At 42.8% G+C, this 21,342-nt stretch overlaps 4 protein-coding genes across 6 annotated transcripts; 1 reads left to right on the plus strand and 3 right to left on the minus strand.

Moving 5' to 3' along the window:
* Positions 1,820-4,148, minus strand: LOC8084067 (protein ACCELERATED CELL DEATH 6). 3 transcript variants are annotated; one of them, XM_021452926.1, is made up of 4 exons: positions 3,427-4,148; positions 3,164-3,334; positions 2,793-3,070; positions 1,820-2,697 (listed from the first exon to the last, which is right to left on the minus strand). In XM_021452926.1, the coding sequence occupies exons 1-4, from the start codon at positions 3,773-3,775 to the stop codon at positions 2,305-2,307; spliced, it is 1,191 nt and encodes a 396-aa protein (XP_021308601.1). In that variant the 5' UTR covers positions 3,776-4,148; the 3' UTR covers positions 1,820-2,304. The 3 variants fall into 3 exon arrangements, with proteins under 3 accessions (XP_021308601.1, XP_021308600.1, XP_021308599.1); XM_021452925.1 differs by having other exon boundaries at positions 2,793-3,079; XM_021452924.1 differs by having other exon boundaries at positions 2,793-3,334.
* LOC8084068 lies at positions 8,786-9,410 on the minus strand. The gene has a single exon (XM_002462909.2). It carries the CDS (start codon positions 9,245-9,247, stop codon positions 8,879-8,881), a length of 369 nt encoding a protein of 122 aa, XP_002462954.1. The 5' UTR covers positions 9,248-9,410; the 3' UTR covers positions 8,786-8,878.
* Positions 14,143-15,005, plus strand: LOC8084069 (NDR1/HIN1-like protein 2). The gene has a single exon (XM_002460759.2). The coding sequence runs from the start codon at positions 14,212-14,214 to the stop codon at positions 14,818-14,820; it is 609 nt and encodes a 202-aa protein (XP_002460804.1). The 5' UTR covers positions 14,143-14,211; the 3' UTR covers positions 14,821-15,005.
* LOC8081534 (glycerol-3-phosphate acyltransferase 3) lies at positions 15,088-21,198 on the minus strand. The gene is made up of 12 exons (XM_002462910.2): positions 20,917-21,198; positions 20,739-20,796; positions 18,441-18,559; positions 17,756-17,855; positions 17,068-17,163; positions 16,667-16,763; positions 16,485-16,572; positions 16,316-16,412; positions 15,938-16,023; positions 15,727-15,846; positions 15,536-15,634; positions 15,088-15,455 (listed from the first exon to the last, which is right to left on the minus strand). The coding sequence occupies exons 1-12, from the start codon at positions 21,021-21,023 to the stop codon at positions 15,407-15,409; spliced, it is 1,116 nt and encodes a 371-aa protein (XP_002462955.1). The 5' UTR covers positions 21,024-21,198; the 3' UTR covers positions 15,088-15,406.

Genomic DNA, 21,342 nt, shown 5'->3' on the forward strand with positions numbered 1-21,342 from the left:
ACACAGTACACTTGTGACTTGTGCTTCCATTCCATTCCATGTGGCTGGCACACACAGGGCAATATGCATCTGGCGGCGCTTCAACTTGGGAAATTAATGGGAAGGGGAACGAACGTAGTACGTGCGGTAGCTGTGCATGCTGTCCAAGCAAGAATGCGGCCGGTATGTTCCAACGGACCAAAGTGCTCCACCACAAGAGGACCACACAGCCACAACGGAGACGGACGGCCGGCCGGCGACCGGCCAGAAAAGGTTCAGAGAATGAATGCGAAACATATTGCAGGTCTACCCGATAAAACCACGCACTGCCAATGCAATGATCCATATGCGCTTTTCGTACGTGCGTCGTGCGCAGCGATATATATACGTAGTATAATCTAACCAACCGGACCGACCTGTGAGCGAAGTCACTGCACGCATGCACTTGGCGATCGATCGATAGATGGAGCAGCCGCCGCAGCACTTGCTGTCCTTGTCCTTGTCTTCGATTTCTTTATCATGCATGGGCAAAAGCAGGGCCGCCTGATCTCCAAATGTATGATCATCACTTCATGAATTCAGCAGCACTTGCACGTAGTGCTCGACTAAAACTGATCGACAGATTTATCAGAGCTCGGAATGATAACGACGTGGACCAGTGGAGCGGCGGCGGACCGCTGGGCGCCACCACTGAACCTTTTGGTTTCTTTTACAGATCATCCGTGCGAGTTGCGGGCAGTTTTGCCCGCCGGCCGCCACCCATGCATGGCTGCGCATGGTGCATGACATGAGCGCATATCAACAGCGACAGTCACTAGCGAGAGTGCGAGACGATAAGAATTCCCCCCATATGCTCCTGCTTTCGCATTCTACGCTATTATTTGGTTCTTTTATTAGTTCTTCGGATCAGAGGGGGTGCTATATATACTGCTAAGTGTAAGTGCTAACTACGCTCAGTACTAATTCAACAGTACTTTTCAGCAAAAAAACAATGTTAATATTTTTTCACTCAGAATAAATTAGCATCAGCATAAGTTATTTTTTTTATTCATTAAAGGTCCACTAAGGACGCGTTTTTTTTAGCTGCCGCTTTTGGTTGTTTGACTTAAGGTCTTGTTTAGTTCCGATTTTTTTTTAAAAAAATTTCGGTACTGTAGCATTTTCGTTTTTATTTGACAAATATTATCCAATCATGAACTAACTAGACTCAAAAGATTCATCTCATGATTTTACAGGTAAACTGTGTAATTAGTTTTTGTTTTCATCTATATTTAATACTCCATGCATGTGCCGCAAGATTCGATATGACAGGGAATCTTGAAAAGTTTTTGGTTTTTGGGTGAACTAAACAAGGCCTTAGAATAGTTGCCTAAGAGCCATCCCAAATCTTTACATCCAAAAAACTTTTGGCGGTAAACTTTACATTCCAAATAAGTGTTTATATGTTTTCCAAATTTTTTACTCCCGTACCCAACCTCTCGTTTCCTTTGACCATTGGCGGACTCAAGGGGAGGGGAGGGGGGGGGGGCTGCAGCCCCCCTCTTGGGCTCAAAAAATATTTAACAGATTTTCTTTTTAGTAAAAGACTTCATGTATTTAGTATTTTTCTATGTTTATTCTATGAATCTTTGCTTTTGAGCACTTTATAAATCAATATTAAATTATCAATTTTAGCTATATTTATTAGTTCCTCTCTTGGTCCGTTTCTGGGTCCGCCACGGCCTTTGACCAAATTTCTGTTCCCTTCTCCACCACCGGCCCCAACTCTCCAATCCTCTAAGCAGGAACTTGTTCAGCTTCTGGGGCTTAAAGTTCCTGCTTTCACATTCAGTGTCGTGTCTTGGAAATTGAAAGGTGAAATCTCATATTGAGACGAGCCTAAAATTGCTCAATGTCTTTACATCTGTAGTTATGTCCTTCCTCATAATCATTAGTCTTAATGAAAGATGTGCCCAGTCAGTAGTCCGGCAAAGCGATGTTGAGGGCGATGGACACAGCAAATGTGACCGTGATGAGCACCGCAAACAAAGGGCGCATCAGATTTTTGAAGAGAAAGCTCGTGATGAAAAGCCAGAAGAACTCTTCCAAGCTCGCGGGACGCCGGTGCACATTGATGAGCCCTCTCCATCCGGCTCGTCGCCAGATGGCTTTCCCGAGGTAGAAGGGCGCCCAGATGCCCGGGAAGCAGAGGAGCACCGCGGCCAGCGCGAGCACGTACACCAGGGTTACCAGCCACCGGTTGTCCTCGCCGAGAACGACGTGGATCCCGAACGCGAACGCGGCGACCATGAGCTGCGCGCCGGGCGGCAGGAGCCCCGACGCCGACTACTGGTAGAGGCGGCGCTGGCCTCGTGGGACCTGCCCCGCGCCGCCGTAGACGAGGAAGCATGTGGCGACGATGGAGCAGAGGAACGCCATGGTGTCCGACGCCACGAACGCCCGGAACGCCAACCGCCTGGCCAGCACGGCCGTGCCCGCACGCGGGTGGTCGTCCGCGACGTAGCCCCCCGGCACGGTGAACGCGGCCGCGAACGTGACGGTGGCGATCAGCACGGACGCGATCGTTGCGGTCGCCGTGATGCCGTCGATGTCCTTGGGGTCCTCGTCCATAGCCGGCGTTGTGGTCGTACTCATCCTGCTGTGCAGACGGACATGATCCTCTCCTGTGACCGGTGCTCTTGTCCAGTACAAACAGTTCTTCACTACGGCTCGAGGATTCTGTACACCAAACATCACAAGACGATCAGATGATCAATGGAGTCATGGAGAGTGTGTGACATTCTTGGAAACAGATAGTGTTATTCATTAATTACCAGGAAATAGTGTAAACCAGGCTCCAAATGACTGTAAGCAAGATCTGCAGGCGTTAGACCATCCACGTTGGTAATGCCTACCTCCACGCTCATGGTCTGCAGCAGAAAACTGACCATCCTTGGATGCCCATACTTGACGGCCAAATGGAGCGGGGTGTTTCCTTCGTAATCCATGGCATTCAGCAGGATAGCAAACATGCCATCTCGGCAAATGAATCGAACCACACCTTCCTGATTATGCTCAATTGCACAGTGCAAGAAATTCCTTCGCCGGCGATCTACAAATTCTGCAAAGTCAGGGCATCTCTCTACAAGCTCAACGATGTTCCTAACGTTCCCCATCATGGCGGCGACATGCACTGGAAACAAACCTTCGTTGTCGGAGACACGCGCTAGTGAAGCTTCTGCACTTAGGAGCAGCGAGACGACGCCGTGTTGCCTGTGCGACAGCAGCGCATAGTGGAGAGGAGTTTTCCCCGATAAATCAGCTCTGGGCAGCAATGCCAGACCCTGTTCTGATTCCAGGATTTCTTGAACGATTTCTAGTTGAAGATTGCCAGTTGGTGGTCAACCAAGATTGCAGAATTGCTACGGGGATATGATATGCATGCATCCAGCAAGTTGTTTGCCATACCTTTGCTTTTGGACGCCGCGGCAGGCAAAGCAGTCCGTCCCTCTGGTCCGGCAAACGATGCCAGCGACGGTGTCCCGTCAGGCGCCGGACGAAGCAGCGCGCGGACCATCTCCACGGAGCCGGTCATCGCCGCCAGATACAGCGGCGAGACGCCGCCGTCCGTCGTCATCGCGGCCAGCTCGGGAGCCTCCGTCGCCAGCAGGACCACTGTCTCCGCGTGGCCGTTCCGGACGGCCTCGTACAGCGCCGTGGCGCCCAGCCCGTTCCTCGCCCGCAACGCGTCGGCGCTTGCTCCGCCCGCGCGCATCGCCGACAGGAGGCAGGCCGCCACCTCGCGGTGCCCGGCCATTGCCGCGCGGTGCAGCGGCGTGTCGAGGCCCCCGTCGCGCGTGGCGACGAGCGAGGGCGCCAGCTCGCAGACGCGCCTCGCGAGCCCCGCGTGCCCGCGGCTGGCGACCAGGTGGAGCGCCGTGCTCCCGCTGCGCGTCACGCCGAGGAGGCCGCTTGCTGCCTCCCTCTGCCGCGGCGACGGCAGTGGCGCCTCTGCTCCAGTCGTCGCCGCTCCCAGCTGGACGTTTACCGCCACTCCGCCGTCCGTTCGCGAGTGGCCATCGTTTTCTCGGGCCAATAGCTCCTCCACGCGGGCCTCGTCGCCCTTAGGTCAGCGCGCGCAACAGTTCAGAGTCGAGGCCGTTGTGAGATCCCGCCATGATTGGATCTGCAAGTTTCCCCTGCAACATAGGCCTTGTAGTTCACCCAAAAACAAAAAAGTTTTCAAAATTTTTTGTCACATCGAATCTTGACATATGTATGAAGTATTAAATATAAACGAAAATAAAAACTAATTATACAGTTTGTAAATCACGAGACAAATCATTTGACACTAATTAGTTTATGATTGGATAATATTTGCCATAAATAAATGAAAGTGCTACATTAGCGATCGTGTGCCTGCAACTTGTATTGTACTGTTGCTGTTCTTTTTTTATATATAAATTGTATTGTTGCTGTCTTTGTTTTGTTGGAATTCCTTGTTTTGTTTGATACTTTGATGATTGACGGAGACAGATTTCGGGCGTTCAGGGACACGGACATGGTCATCCCCAGATTCCAATGCAGGGACTATGGGCTGAGCAGCCCATCCGTTCGAAATTAGGCCTTGTTTAGGGCCTTTAGGGAGCTTTTTACCTGTATGTCATTACGAAAGATTGACCAAACCACCATGCCACTAAAAAGTTGTTTCGCACCGCTGTGCCTAACTTCATCTTCAACTATACCCGTGTGTCATTCTGTCTCTATTCCGTTCGTTCAGGGACGCGAGCGGCAGCTACCTCCCCGACATGACGCCGCATCTGGAGCGCTCCCGCATCTGTCCGCCGCCGTCCTGTGCCGGCTTGGGCTCGGCCTCCGCCGCCTCTCCGTTCGCCGCCGTCCTGTGCCGGCTTGGGCTCGGCCTCCGCCGCCTCTCCGTTCGCCGCCGTCCTGTGCCGGCTTGGGCTCGGTCTCCGCCGCCTCTCCACACTCCCCGAGTTCCCTGTGGCCGTGGCCGCGGCCGGGGCGCCGCATCCACAGCACCCAACCTCCCGACCTGGCGCTCCGCCCGTCCTCCATCTGGCACTTGACGACGTCGTAGGAGGCGAGGAGGCGGAGCATCCGGTCCACCATGTCCGCCGCGCCGGGGTTGGTCGGCGCCACGGGCAGCCGCGCCACCACCTCCTCTGCCGCCAGCGCCTTGCCGGCGTCCTTCTGCAGCACCTCCAGCAGGCCCAGCTCCAGCGCGTTCTTCAGCGTCATGGGGAGGATCGACGACGACGCCAGCTGCATCGCGTACATGCACGCCTCCTCGTCCGGCACCGCCGCCACGTCCTCCGCCGTCGACCCCATGGCTAGCTAGCTAGCTGACGACGGCTGGCCGGCCGGTGCCCGGTGGAAGAAGATACTAGGAGCTAGCTGAGCGACGCGAGAGCTTGGCAAGTGTTGGCGTGTGCTGCTGCTGCGAGGAGGAAGGAGGAGGAGGGAGGGGGTTATATGGGGCCGGAGAGCTCACCAACCACCACACCAAATCACGCGCTAGCTTACCAATTAGTCAATTAATTACCAACTGTTTTTTTCTTTTCTTTTTTTGCATTTTATTTAACAATGGATTGAAATTTTGGGAAGAAAAAAGGTAGCATGAAAGATGCATGGCACTAAGAAAAAGCTATACTGCTAATCTCCTATGCATGCATGGACAGTGATTTTAAGATGATAAGCAGGTAGTGTAAGTAGGGTCCATTTTTTCTGGTGGCGTTGTTGGTGATGACATGATTAATCTATGCGTTAATTAGGTAGATTTAGAAGATTTGGCAACCGTGCGAAGGATTTGGTAAATTTTGTGCAAAAATTCAGCGAGAAATCAAATGATGAGCTGTGGACGCCTGGACTTTGGCCGGTGCCAGCGGCCGGGTTAGTCAGCGATGACCACCGTGGCAGTGGCAACGGTCGTGGGTTTGACAAGGATTTATTATTATTATTATTATTATTATTATTATTATTATTATTATTATTATTATTATTATTATTATTATTATTATTATTATTATTATTATTATTATTATTATTATTATACATTTTATCTTTCTTTTATTTTTTCTTATTATCTTTATGATGTTCTATATTTTTTTATGTTTATGCAGTATAAAGTTTATTATTATTATTATTATTTATATTTGGCAGTCAGTGGCACTGGGGACAATGAAATTTTGTTGTGGAGACCAAGTGGCCTAGGGGCATTTAAGTCTTTTGCCAGATCACTTAACTGCCGTTAGGCTTCAAAATGGACGGAATGACACACAGGTATAGGCGAAGATGAAGTTGGGCACAACGGTGCGAAACAACTTTTTAGTGGCATGGTGGTTTGGTCAATCTTTCGTAATGGCATACAGGTAAAAAAACTCCCTTTAGGGCTTGTTTAGCTCATTCAAATCCGAAAACTTTTTAAAATTCTCTACCACACCGAATCTCGTACCACATGCATGGAGCATTAAATATAGATAAAAAATAACCAATTACATAGTTTGTCTGTAATTTTCGAGACGAATCTTTTGAGCCTACTTAGTCTATAGTTAGACAATAATTACCAAATACAAACGAAAGTGCTTTAAAATTCAAAAAAAAAGATCTAAACAAGGCCTTAGTTTATAAAGTGCTTTAAAAATTTGAATACATACATAGAGTATTAAATATAGATAAATAATAACTAATGTACAGTTTGTTTACAATTTACGAGACGAATCTTTTAAGTCTAAGTAATAAATGGTTGGATAATAATTGTCAAATACAAACCAAAGTGTTAGAGCAACTCCAACAGTTTTGCATTTGAGTTAGGCATTCTTGTTTTTTTTAAAAAAAACTCAAAAGTGACTCTAACGGTTTGGCACTTGGTTTTGACAAATTTGGCAACTTGGCAAATGAAGGGTCAAACTGTGCATATATACAAAAGTTACTCTCCAACGGTTTGGCAATTAGTGTTTTTGCGCGACGAAGAAACTCCTTCCGCGCGTGTATCCTTCTCTCGCACGCCGCCGTCGGAGTTCCCATGCGATTGCTCCCTGGTGTCGCCATCTTCTATCAGAGTTCCAGTTGTTGGCTTGGTGGAGTCTCCAACGACCTAGAATCCATCGGTGTCGTGCCTGCTAGCTAGCCTAGATGTGCCTCTCTGGGAGGAGTTGTTGGTCGGCTGGATGCAATCGCCGGCGACCAGACGAACTGGTGAAGGAAAACAAAAACCATGCAAACTCATGGCGGCGTGCGAGGAAAAAAGCGCTGGCAACAAGTGGGTCCATATTTCTATTTTTGCAAAAAAATTATGAAAACCGGTTAGAGATAAACTTTTTTAGCTTTGCCATTTTTATTTGTGAGTTGGCAAACTTTATGTGTTGCCAAACAAAAAATACAAAATCGTTGGAATTGCTCTTATAATAGCTAGATTTAAAAATTTTTGTGAACTAAACGAGGCCTAGGAAAAGGTCAGTGAGTACTCGAATGACAGATGGGTTTTGGGCTCCCTTTTTGTGCCGGTGGACTGGCTTCATTTAACCCTTTTGGATTGCATTCAAAAAAAAGTTAACCATTTAGGAAAGTTCATTAGGAACAGGCCTTACATCACTTATTCTATTTAGAAAAAAAGTCTACATAACCCCACAACTATTTAAGTGGACTACTTCACCTCCAAACTCTAGAATCATATTTTGTACCTCTAAATTTCTAAAACAGGTCAAATAACCCCCAAACGGTTTTTACGGTGGTTTTATCTTATCTTATCTTATCTTATTTATTTATTTATTTACGCTGATTGTTTTGAAAAATCATAGTAAATTACAGAAAAAAATTATAAAATAAAAAATTCAATTTTGCTGGACTTCACATGAGTAGATCTACACACTGAATGTATAATTTGGTATGCTTTAATACAATGTTTTTATCGTAGCTTTAGATTTATGCTCTTCTATAATTAATTGGAATAATTCATAGCTGCAGTTTCTATGGTCCAATTATGGTAAAATTTTTATGGTGAGATAATTATTGTATAACTTAGTTATAGATAAATCATAAATTTAATAACCATAAACTTAAATAAATCTATAACTACTACCATCATCTATCCTAAAGTATAGATTTTGTTGACTTTTCTAGATTCAAGATACTTTAGGGCTTGTTTAGATCCAAAAACTTTTTGGATTTTGACACTGTAGCATTTTCGTTTTTATTTGACAAACATTGTCTAATCATAGAGTAACTAGGCTTAAAAGACTCGTCTCGTGATTTACAGACAAACTGTGTAATTAGTTTTTATTTTTATCTATATTTAATACTCCATGTATATGCCGCAAGATTCGATGTGATGGGGAATCTTGTAAAGTTTTGGGTTTTTGGGTGCATCTAAACAAGGCCTCTATACACTTAGATATACGATATGTTTTGATATATAATAAAAATTATATCTAGAGAAGCTAAAACAACGTGGAACGAAGGGAGTAGTAGAGATGGACACCTCTGGAGATGGACGTTACCAAACAACATAAATACACCATGCTAAACTAATACTCCCACTGTTCCAAAAAAATGCAATTTTTATTTTTTGAGAAATCAAACAATTTAAATTTTGACTAGATTTATATAAAATGTACTAACATTTGTATACAAAATAAGTATTATTAGATTAGTTATAGAATATATTTTCATAATACATTTACTTGGGAATATGAATGCTAATAATATTTGCTATAAACTTGGTAAAATTTAAGCAAATTTAATGGGCACAGATTCTATAATTGTATTTTTTAAGATAGTGAGAGTAATAAATAAAATAAATAAAATAAATAAATAAATAAATAAAGATGTTCATGCGTTTGCAAACATGCATATTCAACGCCATAGATCGATGTGGATGTTGATCCCAAAAAATATATATCTACTCATCATCCAAGTCATCTTCTTGTATCGTCTCGAGCTTGGGCTTGGATGGCCGCCGGTGTCTCTCCGCCGCGTGCCTGAACTCCGCGACGTCGACGCACACGGTGCCCATGCTCATGATCTCCGCCACGACGTCTTCGTCAGGCGTCCCTCGGCGATCGGCGCTCTCCAGCAGCCGCCGCAGCTGGCCCTTGGTCATTCTGATCTTGACGCGCGTGCCTCCGCCGTTCTCTGCTGATGACGACACCACCCCTCTTGCTGGCCTGCCGGAGCTCTCGGCCGCCGCCGGCAGGCCCCAGTCATCGTCGACGTCGTCGTCCCGCCACGCCGTCACCCTCACCCGCTCCAGGCAGCTGCAGTTTCCCATGGCAAACAAATTCTAGCTAGCTAGTTGATCTCCAAACTGGCTAGCTAAAACTGCTGCACACCGTGGATTGGGAAAGGCAGGAGGAGGAACAAGATGAACTATGAGAATATAGGCTGAAGACGAAGGCTAGCTAGAGATGGCGTTGTTTGGGCTTATTGTACGTTTTGGGGTTTAGAAAGAATGGGTTTTAGTGTAGTGGAGAGACAGGGGTATATATGGAGGTTGGGGTGCCTATACGAGTGTCTGATGGTGAGACGACTGCGCATAGAGATTAGAGAATGGAAGGTTTGTCCAGAACCAGAACAAAGCAGCCGCAGGTTCCAGGAAGCAGACTAAAGACTACATGCATGCCGTACAGGTACAGTACAGGATATAATCGTTGCTTTGCTTGGGATTTGATTTTATTTTAATTTAAATGAGAGATGCATGGTTTTGCTTCTGTATCTCATCGCCGAGGCCTGAGCTTGAGTATGCTTGACCGACAGAGAAAGGCTGGCCTGTGGCCGTGCGCAGGAGAGCTGCATGCATGCGTTTAAACAAGTAGCCTTTGTCTGCAGCTAGGTTGAAGCCGCGTCGGCGGCGGATTATTTAAACTTGTGGATGATGCTGCTGATCATGACGACTCTGTGGTATGAGCCTAGCTGACGATAGTACTCGAATAGTTTATCTTGTATGTCAGCGGTCAGCGCCTCTGCTTACAACTTGTATTGATTCGAAACTTTGTTTTATTAGTGTATGTATATAAAAAAAATGTATATAAATATGGGGTACGGTGGCATGCGTGCGTTTAATTAACGTTTATAAACCGGTCTGAGAATTTGGCAGCTTTCAATAATTCCATGGCCATTGTCACGAGGATGACCGTGCCACCGGCAGAAGAGAACCGGGAACACTGAAGAAGAAGAAAGAAGGCTTCCATCTAAGCGGGCTATATATCAGGCCTCATCCAAGAGTGAGTGACCCGCCCTGCGTGGCTTTTAACCAGGCCCAGCAGCCCATGTAACTCCTTAAGAGAGCCCATCTTAGATATAGATCGGAGTAATTATAGCTTCAAGGGATTCTAACTGCAGATACATGGAGAGCAGTATTTATTTAGGTAAATTATTATTTTATTTATACGTTAGACTAACTAAAAAAATTTATTTAATCTGCTTTAGTTTACTCTATATAAAAATTGCTATACTAGATTAGTTCAATGAAAGTATACACTACCGGATTCGGCTTTATGTACGACACTCAACAGAGAGTACTCGCCAAATATTTTGACGGCAAAGAGCTTTTTGTGTTGCCGAGTGTTAAAAAGACATTCGAGAAAAAGAAACACTCAGCAAAATAAAAAATAAAAAATAAAAAAATTCATAGCATTTTTCACACGCTACATGACCGATAGGAGTTTAATCTATGGCCTCCCTCGCGCATCTCCCCCTCTAACCACTGCACCACACTATCATTTTCTATATTCTATTTTGGTTCCTCATAATAGTATAATTTATTGTTTGAAGCTCTAAATAAATTTAAATTAAAAAGTTATCAACTACAAAGTTTTATAATTTTTTAAGATCTATAATTTTCGTTTACGAAGTTTCTCCATCTGAAGTCTTTTACAAAATTTAAATTTTTTAAGAAATTTAAACGTAGTTTTATATGGCAAAATGATTTCAAATGAAAAAAATGACAACTACAAAGTTTTATAACTTTTCGAGATCTACAATTTTAATTTAGGTTGTTTTTTCATCCGAGGTCTTTTGAAAAATTCGAATTTTGAAATTTAGAAATTCAAATGTAGTTTTGCATGACAAGATAAACTCAAATAATAAAGTTATCAACTATAAAGTTTCATAACCTTTTGAGATCTATAATTTTTATTTACTTGTTTTTCCATCCGAGATTGTTTAAAAAATTTGAATTTTAAATTTCTAAAATTGAGATGTAGTTTTGCATGATAAGATGAACTCAAATAAAATATATGTCAACTACAAAATTTTATAACTTCTCAAATGACATGGTGGTCATTTGTTCATCGGACATGGTGGTTCTAACATTGTTCACAAATCTTATATATCTCTCTTGTAGTTTTATGAACTTATGAGAGAGATGTAGATTTGTGAATAACGTTACTATCGCTTTGTCGAATGAAGAAATGACCAAAATAAAAATTATTTAGAAAATAATCAATAATAACCATTGGATGTACTCTAATTTAGAAAAAAATTTCCCACCTCTGCATTATGAAAAATACATAAAGCAACCTCTAATTTTGCATCTAAATTACCCACTTATACCATTTACACATGATAATTCAAAATAACTCGCTTAATTTGTATATAAATTACCCACATCTATCTAAAATCTTCTTTTTTAGTATAATCGACAACTCTTCTATCTGTTTTTTTAATACTCAAGTACCCGACTGGATTAAGGTTTCAAGTTTAGTAGTACAACTTCAAAGTTTTGGTTCCGCGGTTCAACAAAGGGGCACGAGATGAAACAATCTCACTTTCAATTCAAGTGTTGTCTTTTAGGGTGGCGTCCCTCAAGCCTAACTAATCAAGCCATATTTCTCAATCAGCTCTATAAATAGCGGACCATTTTTAGAAACGGTCGGAGTTCCTAGCCGCCTCAAAAATATCATTTATATTAGAGCCGTCGTTACTAATGGTCGCAGTACAAACCCCTCCTCCCTCAAGATAGGTACTAAGAGCATCTCCAAGAGTTTGGCTAAAATAAGTAGCTAAATTCTAATGTTTAGCCATTTTGTAAAATAGATAACTTCTTAAAAATAAGAGGTTTACAACAGTCTTGCTATCAGATAGATAGTGCCAGTGGTTGGCTATATATGACCAACGAAAATCAAGGGATAACAAATTTTATATTTTACAAAACCAAACAGCACATCTGCTGGAGCCTATTTTTCTACTATAAAAATTCTAAAAGGCCTCCATAATAAGAATAGCAAAGCTGTTGGAGTTGCTCTAAGGTCAGTCTCAATGCATGTTTTATGGGAGTGTCATGCACATTAAATAGGGTATCACATAAGCAAAATAGCTGACTTGGCATGGTCATTAAATAAAGAGTTTCATCATATGAGAGAGGAGTTTCATCCTCATGAAACTCATGTGGCTCGGTTACCTAGTTTATAGTCTTGGTAACTGTGCCATGAAATTATACATTGAGACTGGCCTAAGCTGTAGCTCGAGGAAGAAGCAAGGAGCTTGGGTAACTTATCAAACATTACAAAACTAAGGGGAAAGATTTTGCTTTGACTCTTGAATTGAAGGTAAGTAGATGCTATTCCTAACATCTTTTTGAAGGTTTAGTGGTAGACTATTTGGTTAATTAGGTTTTTAATTTTCTCTCTTGCATGATGGTTGAGGTATTTATGAAAGAAATTAGACTAAATCTTTGAAGATCTCAGGTTAAATTTAGTTGGGGAATAAGATTCTACCCTTATTCAATAGCAACATCTTAAAAAGGCTATAATACTATTAATTAGAATTGGTTTTTTTGTTTGATATCCATATTTTTTTTTGTTTTTGAATGATGATCAAGTGCATCAGTAATAGGTTGAATATTAGTTGGTGCAAAAATTAATTAACTTTTTTTGGTAGCCATGTCTTGATGTAGTTCTTTTTTTGGGTCTTTCGAAAATGAATATCGTTACAACATACACAAAGATGGGAAAATCTCTGAAATCACATTACTTAGCCAAGCATGATCCACAACGTGATGTCCAAACATTAATAAATGTCTACCCTGGCTTTGCTTTGCTGGTGCGGATAACAAGACGGACCCTTGCTAGCCTAGGAGAGCTAATTTGGTTCTCTTGCATCAGCAAGGAAAATCTTGCTAGCACAGGAATCAAGATAAGTTGGCTAAACATCCAAACAAGCTTCCAATTCTAGAATATCATATTGCAATGGCCCTGTTGTGCTGTTTGTAGCTTAAAATACTCCATACAATCATAAAACATACTGTATCATTTAGAACAAAACTCGGTAAAATAAAAAAAATGCTATAAACACTAATAACTTATAATTTTTCATTTGGAAACATGTAAGACATATATGTATTTGTATTGGAAAACATTTGAAAAAAAAAACTCATGAATTTGGAGAATTTTAAGAACACGTTGTTTAGTATAATATTAGCGGTCGAATCATGTAAAGTCAAGTATTTATATGAGGAGTTACCTAGTCTCGTGTCCAGTAAAATGCAGCTCGACCGAGCATTTACTATCAAGTAAAACGCTGGCACACAAAGGATATACCGCTGCAGTAAGCTGTAGTTGTTTCTAAGGAATTCAAGGATAAAATACTTGCCCGCTGTCACAGGAATATAGGACGAGCATTTGTGCCTTTGTGTTTGCCCCAGGGCAAAGTTTCGGCTACTGTTCTTCCGGTATCTGCAAAAACTTGAAGCAAGGAACCTAAAAGTAGATTACAAAATTACTAAAGAACATCAAAATCTCAGAATATTACTGCCTTTACACCCCGCAGCTTCAGTTACAAGTACAACCTCTATACACATGCTGAGAGAATCAATACATGAGGATAGAGGGGCGAAACTAAAAGGGAGCAAAAAAAAGACTCAATTCAAAAGGCATCTTCACTAATCCTCTTAAAAGATCGAGACTTGCAGATTTAGAGTATCACCAATCACCTTAGAAGAGAATTTGCACACCTTCTGTTTCCCGCTTTCCAGCACAGTCCAACTCCTGAACTCCCTGCTAGGAATCAAAACCCAGATAAGCTCCTCTGTGTCTTTGCGTGTCAGCATCTCGCCTTTGCTCAAGGCACGAATATTACTGCCTTGCATGCGTGCACAACGGACCGGGCCCCTGCTGCAGCTGTATATAAGACGTGGATCGCCGGCCGGCGACACCATCACCGTGTTTTGGTGTGCAAGACAGACAGCAGCAACACTAGCAGATCATCAGAGGAGGAGAAGAACAAGCTAGCAGAACAATGCGGCGCTACGGGCAGTCGCTGTACCAGCCGCAGAGCCCGGTGGCGCGGTGCGTCAACTTCCTCTGCGCGGTGCTGCTGACGCTGATCCTCATCGCCGGCGTCATCCTGTTCGTGCTGTGGCTGAGCCTCCGCCCGCACCGCCCCAAGTTCTACCTCGCCGACTTCTCCATCCCCAACGCCAACCGGCAGTCGGCCGGCCTGGCCAACCTCCCCGTGCACTTCACCGTCAACGAGCACAACCCCAACCAGAAGATCGGCATGTTCTACGACGAGGTCCTCGCGTCCGTGTTCTACGGCGACCAGCTCGTCGCCACGGGCCCCGTCATGAACCCATTCTACCAGGTGCCCAAGGGCGACACGCCCGTGCAGGGCACCCTCCTCGCGAGGGGCCCCGTCCCGACGGACCCGTCGTGGGGCCTCTTCGCCGGCGAGGTGGCGGCGGGGGCCGTCCAGATGCGGCTGGTGCTCACCTCCAAGGTGCAGTTCCAGGTGAAGGTGTGGGACACCAAGCGTCACCACATGAAGGTGGAGTGCGACTTCACCATGCAAGGGGACGGCACGCTCCGTCCGCAGGACAAGAACTCCCAGTGCACGCTCTACTTCTAGTTCTAGCATGCATGTCTCTCTCGAGATCTCGATCGGCTTGAATTGGTGTGGACATCGCTGATCCTTTTTCAATTAGTCTTGGTTTCAAAGGTCATGTTGTATTTAGTGTTTTTCCCCTTCATTTGGCTGGTATTTGCGATTGTTGTAGTGCAATTATTTTTAACACGTACGAGCGTATTCATTCAAGAGAATATTTGCAAAATGTGATGATCTGCTCTTCCAAAAGTTTAAGAATCAAGAAGATGTAGAAAGGATGTAGTCTACTCATATTATTAAACCAATACTCATATGAATTTAAACCATGACATCGTCAGTTCATAAATACCGACACAGCATTCTCAATAGGGCACCGTGTTCCAAGTGTCAATTTCTAATCAATCATAGAATGAACAGCCAAAACACATGCAGGTATTCTCCCTTCCTTGGTAAGTACATACTAATTCTGTCGAACTTCTAACAAAATTTACAACAAAACTGAGCTGGCCACTTGGCATGTCCTGGGCTCACTTTTTTTTTAGTAACCGAATTACAAGGTAGCTGAACGGTAAACCCCTAACCAAACGCACTTGTATTGTTTGGCGTCTCCTCATTTCTCCTCTAGTCTCCTCAAGACAGATTCTGCGAATATGCGTTGCCTGGAGATTGGAAACCACTTTAGAAACTTTGGAACAGTACAAGTCAGGAAATGGGGGAAGGAGTGAGGGAGGAAACTCACTTCTCTTCAGTGTGTTTGGGACTAGGGCGGTTGTGTTTCAGATAGCCATCCCAGGGAACCTTCTTAAGACCAGCTCTAGCTGCTATCATGTCTCTTACTCTGTTCGAAGCATTTAATCATGCAAGAAATAATATATTAAGCTTAAGCTTTTCTTGGAAAATAAAATACATATTTTTTAAAAAATATGTTACCTCTCAGCAAACGCAATTGCAGTCTCTCCCTCCCTCAGATATTGAGGCTCCAAGTACCAAACATCACACACAACGGCCCACGATGTCATCAGTCGGACCAAGTGCATCGTAAAAGATTGCCTAAAACATTTCATGCGAGGTAATCATGTTAATCAACCAAAGAAAAGTGTGGATGAAATAAATTTGTTTCATCATTTACTGTATTCCTTACTTCTTACTGTTCCAGAAGGCATCCACGAATATTTTATTGTACTTGATAGCTATTGGACAGACAGCGCACCCAAGCTCAAAGGCACCCTAGAGAAAGAACAGAAACAATAAACAAACATTGTCATAGTAAATAACAGCAAGTCAGAAATTATGCAAATAAATCCTATGCTGCTACTAACTTCTAGACTCTGACATCTATTTACTTTCTCACAGAATATCCCATGTTTAGCTACCAGGAAGGCCGAGATAGAAATTTACATTTTTTTTTGAAAAAAAGTTCTGTAGTTACTTGTAAGTTTTTCTTGAATACACTGCATCAAGGACACCCCCCTACCTAAAACACTAACCACACACCAGAGTAAATGAAGATAGGGTTCACCTTCTTGAACATGACGGTGTACTGGTTGTTAACACAAGTTCCTTCTGGGAAAATCAAGAGAGGGTTGTTGTCTGGTTGTTGAACATGGTCACGCAACCTGACAATGCAATTCTTTGAACAAAATAAACTACATAATCAAGGGGATTGTCATTTCAAAGACAAAACTTACTTCCGTGCCGTAACTTCACGATCCCGGAGATCATTACGGTTAAACCAGATGCAACCCACACTTTCCAAGATAGTCTTCTGAATAAATCCTGCAAATAATGGGAACCGCCAAATAGAGAAATAATAAATAAATCATTTGAAACTTAATTCAGTAGAGAATTTTCTGAAGAACCGGGGACTCACCAACCCATCCAGGATGCTTCTGCATGATGACAGCAAATGCCGTCATTTGCTCCAGAATAATGAAATCTATCATTGATGTATGGTTTGCAACAAATACCTAATGTATTGGAATAGAATTGCAAAGGGCAGTTATCAGCAATGCACTCAGATTTAAGGAAGCTACAGTGCTTACATGGACCTACCTAATTATTCCAATAAGACAATTTTATTGGAACTACAAGCAATCTAATTTTGAATGCAAAAGGTTGACATTTTTTTTACAATTGCGAAAATCAATATTTTGTAATGCATAAAATTTAGTTCCAGCACTCTTATGTTTTGGACAATTAGCACACCTAACTCTAACGTTCTTACATATGCACAAATCTAAACACGAGTTACCGGACAAAGAAAAAGGTAACCTGATGAGGTCGTGTGCTTGGGCGTGGTCCATGGTACTTGATCACTCCAGTCCATGAAGCAACAAAAACACTGCACATCATTTCAACCAACTTCCTCTACATGAAAATTGAAACAAAATAATGTAATTAAGAGACCAAGAATACACAATATAAATGAAGTAAAAAAGAAATAGCAAATAAACAAAGACTGTGGAGGTATGGAAATGTAGACTGCATTATTAAAAAAAAAGACCAGAAACTGTTCAATCCTCCTGGTGCTACTCTTTTGCAGTCAAATCTAAGCAAAGCAAAATATCAATTTCATGAGAAATACTGTGAAAACAGGACATTTCCAAAAAGCTTGAAATGGCCATCTTTTAAGCACTTGCTAGGTTTAATAAGATGACTTAGAGGAAAACCGTAGCATAGACGGTCATATTGATTTTCATGATGCAGGTAGTTGCTGCCGCCATGGAAGCTTTATTATGAACTAAACAGATGAAATTGAAAAAACTTAATGATAAACTAGGTGGATGATGTTAATCCCTATAATTCAATAGTTTAAAGTCATCACTCAAGGCCTTAAATAGCAACAGCAGGTTATTACTCCAAGAACATCATCTCAGAAGTAGCCTGAGGAATGATGGATGAACAGTGATAGTGTGATACTATGCAAGCTAACATACATATACCGGATGGAATAGCTTACCTCAATTTTACTTCTCAACTTGTCTTGACCTTTGAATAAGAAATGGACGGGGAAAAAGGCGGCAAAAAATGCTAGCCATCCTAATGCAAGTGTTAAGGACCTGATTAGAAAATTAAAACAATCAGGTGGTGATCATTTAATGTTTGACAAAATAAATAGAAGAAGGTGAAACACTAGAAGAAAATGAATTCCATTGACACGCTTATCGGCAAAATTTTATAAGTGAATTGTGCTTCTGGAAACTAAGTCTTCTACTGAAGCAACTGAAGAAGATGTGGACTGTATGCCATAGAAGATGGCTTATGATGAGATGGTTAGATATAAAAATACACATATATTTTCAATCTGGTCTATGAAAGCAAGTGTAGATCATGACATTTTTACATTGTTATCTTATTAAAGGCGGAGGTAACCAAATAGGCCCGATTACATATTTAGTATTGTACAAACTAGCAGGTTCCACACAGGGCCTCTGGCCTCCCTAAATCCTCTGTTGACTCCAAAGTTTTGCTACTTATGTTGGCTTCAAGCACTTCCCAATTTGTGCTGACAATAAACAAACAACTGCAGAACAACACAGTGCTAAGGAAAGAGTGGGTTTAGAATTTAGTGTCTAATCAGTTGAATAACAAAAATTACTCACGGAAAAGAATTAGGAATTAGGAATATCTTAACACTCAAGTACCTCAGTGGGAAGAGTATTCCATATCTAATTACTACACCGAAGCACCATAAAGGGAACAAATATATGTTCCAATTCCATGGTTCTGGAGAATTCGACTTAAAGCAACGCGTGAATGAATCCTGCATATGTGTAAAATACAGTCAATAAAATAACTAAGTGAAACAAATAAGTAAGAGTCAGAATAACAAATGTTATCCCATTTATTTCATACAGCAATTTAAGTCAAATAAACAGTGGTACAGAAGAAATAAAAATACGAAGATATGTAAGATTTTATGTGATGATAACATCTTTGCAAACAAACACATAACCCGGATTTTTCCACCTCAAACATAAGGTGGTCTGTGGTTTGACCAGGCTATATACATATACTCCTACAAGGATCATCCAGTTAGGGGGTGATTGGTTGCAAGCACAAGGCCATCCAAAGGGCCATCCTGCTCCTTTTCGTGCACCTGAGGCTGTTTGGTTCACCCACCTGCATCATTTGCCTACACCCGTCCATTCACTTTGAGTCCCTCCGTCCTAGCTCTTCTCATACGCAAAATTTTAGCTTCCCTTGCGAGCCAGGATGACTTGATGCATGCGCGATTCAAGGACCCATATGTCATGCTCCTCGTACTTCAATGCTACATGCATCCAAACAAGACCTCTTCCCATACAGGAGCGGCAGCAAGAACAACCAAACACAATGACCTATACGAGATCAACCTGGCTAATTTGGGCCTGCACTGTCCGGTCATCCCAGCTCATAGCATGTAATGCAACCAATCACCCCCTTAATATTCGTGTGACACAGGACATTCATGTTCCATCTATATGAACATAGGAAGATTTCCTGCAGATCTTAGTTGACACTTGACAATGTGGCAAGAACTTTACAATCTGAGTTAACTAATGTAAAAAAAAAGGAACTATCACTATTTAGAATGACAGTATGTGGCTCTTCCAACAATATGCTTCAACTAGCTCCACAACAGCCTATAAGAGTACAAATGATATACCAAAAACTATGTATCCACAATGCACAATGAAAGAAAAATAAAATTAAACACTGAACCAAGCACGATTGGTTCCAGCAGGAGCAATATGCTGGCAGATGGACAGGATCACCGCAAGGTTGGTTAGATAATTCATTTAAATTATAATAAAAACAAAAGGGCAGTGGTATCCTCCACAAAAGCTAGTATCCTGTCAAGATTTACTATACTATTAGCAGATTAGCTAAAAAGGAGGCTCGCTCACTCAGATTGAAATCCTTAATACTGAGGTAGTACTTCTTCATAAGTTCATATTCACCAGAGTGGTGACAATTAACTACAAATTACAAAAAAAATTAAAAAATAAAAATCAACATTTTAAACAACCAAATGAAAATCTTGCTAAGCAAGGGGACAACTTAATAATTGATAAAATTTGTGAATTGTGAAGTCTCTTCACAGAAACTATAATAAATCCTCCACAGGGAAGATTCATAAAATCAGGCCAATTGGATACTTCCAATAGATGTTTTTTTTGTATATTCATCTGAATTAACTACAAGATTAAGTTTTACACCATTATTTCATAGACCAAAGCCAGAAAGACCTTGAGGAACTTTAAAATAAATTGGAACATCTAGCAGGTGAATGGAATATATCAAATTCCAACAAAATTCCAGATAATAAAGTCATGAATAACAGATTCAATGAAGTTCCTTTGATGAACGGTGGGCTATAGCTGAGTGTTTGGTCGACGAGCAAGCTAGGAAGGGCATAAAACTATGTTGTCATCTTATGTACTTGGACAATTTGGGAACACCATAACTGGTGCACACTTGATGGTTCTGCTCCTAGCATAGCTGGAGCTCTGACGCTTGCTGTTGAGGAGCTCCATCCCTAGGGTTTGGCAGGGGCTCGAGGAATCACATACCTTCATGCCCTTGCTCCACGAGGATGACGGGTAGCTTTTGTTGCCTTGTTGGATCCAGATCATTTGTTAACGTGTCAGTTATTAAAGGCGAGATTTTCCTTTTCTTGTGGGTGTGTGTGTGTGTGTGTGTGTGTTTTGTGGAGAAATGGTTCTTACACCTTTTTTTCAACTTATGTGTTCCAAAAAAAGGGGGATAATAACAGAATAAATGAAACAGTTAGACAACAGCAGCTAAAGCCGAGACTCATCTCCACAAATTGCCGCTATGCAGAGATAACTTGCTAAACCTGACAGATCATAAGCCAATCCTCTGCCAGGAACCCAGCACAGCACCTTCTAACCCAAAATACATTACACAGAGGATTAAAAATCCGAGGAGGCACTCACATCGACGATGGCACCCGCCGCCTCGGTTAGCACCGGCGAGATGTCCAGCAGATCGCGCCTGCACAGCAGAAGAAAAACGCAGAAAGCCTCATAAGTCTCGGTATATAGTACAAGCGAAGCACTAGGGTTAAGGAACGGAAAAGTAAGGACTGATTGAGACAGGGTCTAGGGCGATTACAGATGGAGATTCCGGGGCGCCTCCTGCGGGAGCGAGTCGGGCGGGAGGTAGTCCTCCAGGTTCGGGCGGTCCAGCTCCATGTCCGCCGCCACAGACGAGCTTGCCATCGCCTCCGGCCTCCGGCCGCCGGCCGCACGCCCGCCGCCGGTGAGATGGCGATGACGCCGAGGAAAAGCTACGCGATGGGGGAGAGGCGAGCACGTGGATGGGCGTAATGAGGCGTGTACGGTAGTATCCTCTTCCTCTTCTTCTCCAGCGAATTGGTGCGGTGCGGACGTGTCTGTCGAATGGAATCGCACCACCATCACATTCACCAACGAGTGGATGCGGCTCATAAACTAGCGGGGCCCACCTGGCAGAAGGTCCATGGGCTGGCTCGGTTGGCTCACAGGCCAACCTTTGCGGCCCGGCCTGGCCCAAAAGGAT

The sequence above is a fragment of the Sorghum bicolor genome, chromosome 2 (genome assembly GCF_000003195.3).
Source record: "Sorghum bicolor cultivar BTx623 chromosome 2, Sorghum_bicolor_NCBIv3, whole genome shotgun sequence".
Classification (NCBI taxonomy): Eukaryota; Viridiplantae; Streptophyta; class Magnoliopsida; order Poales; family Poaceae; genus Sorghum; species Sorghum bicolor.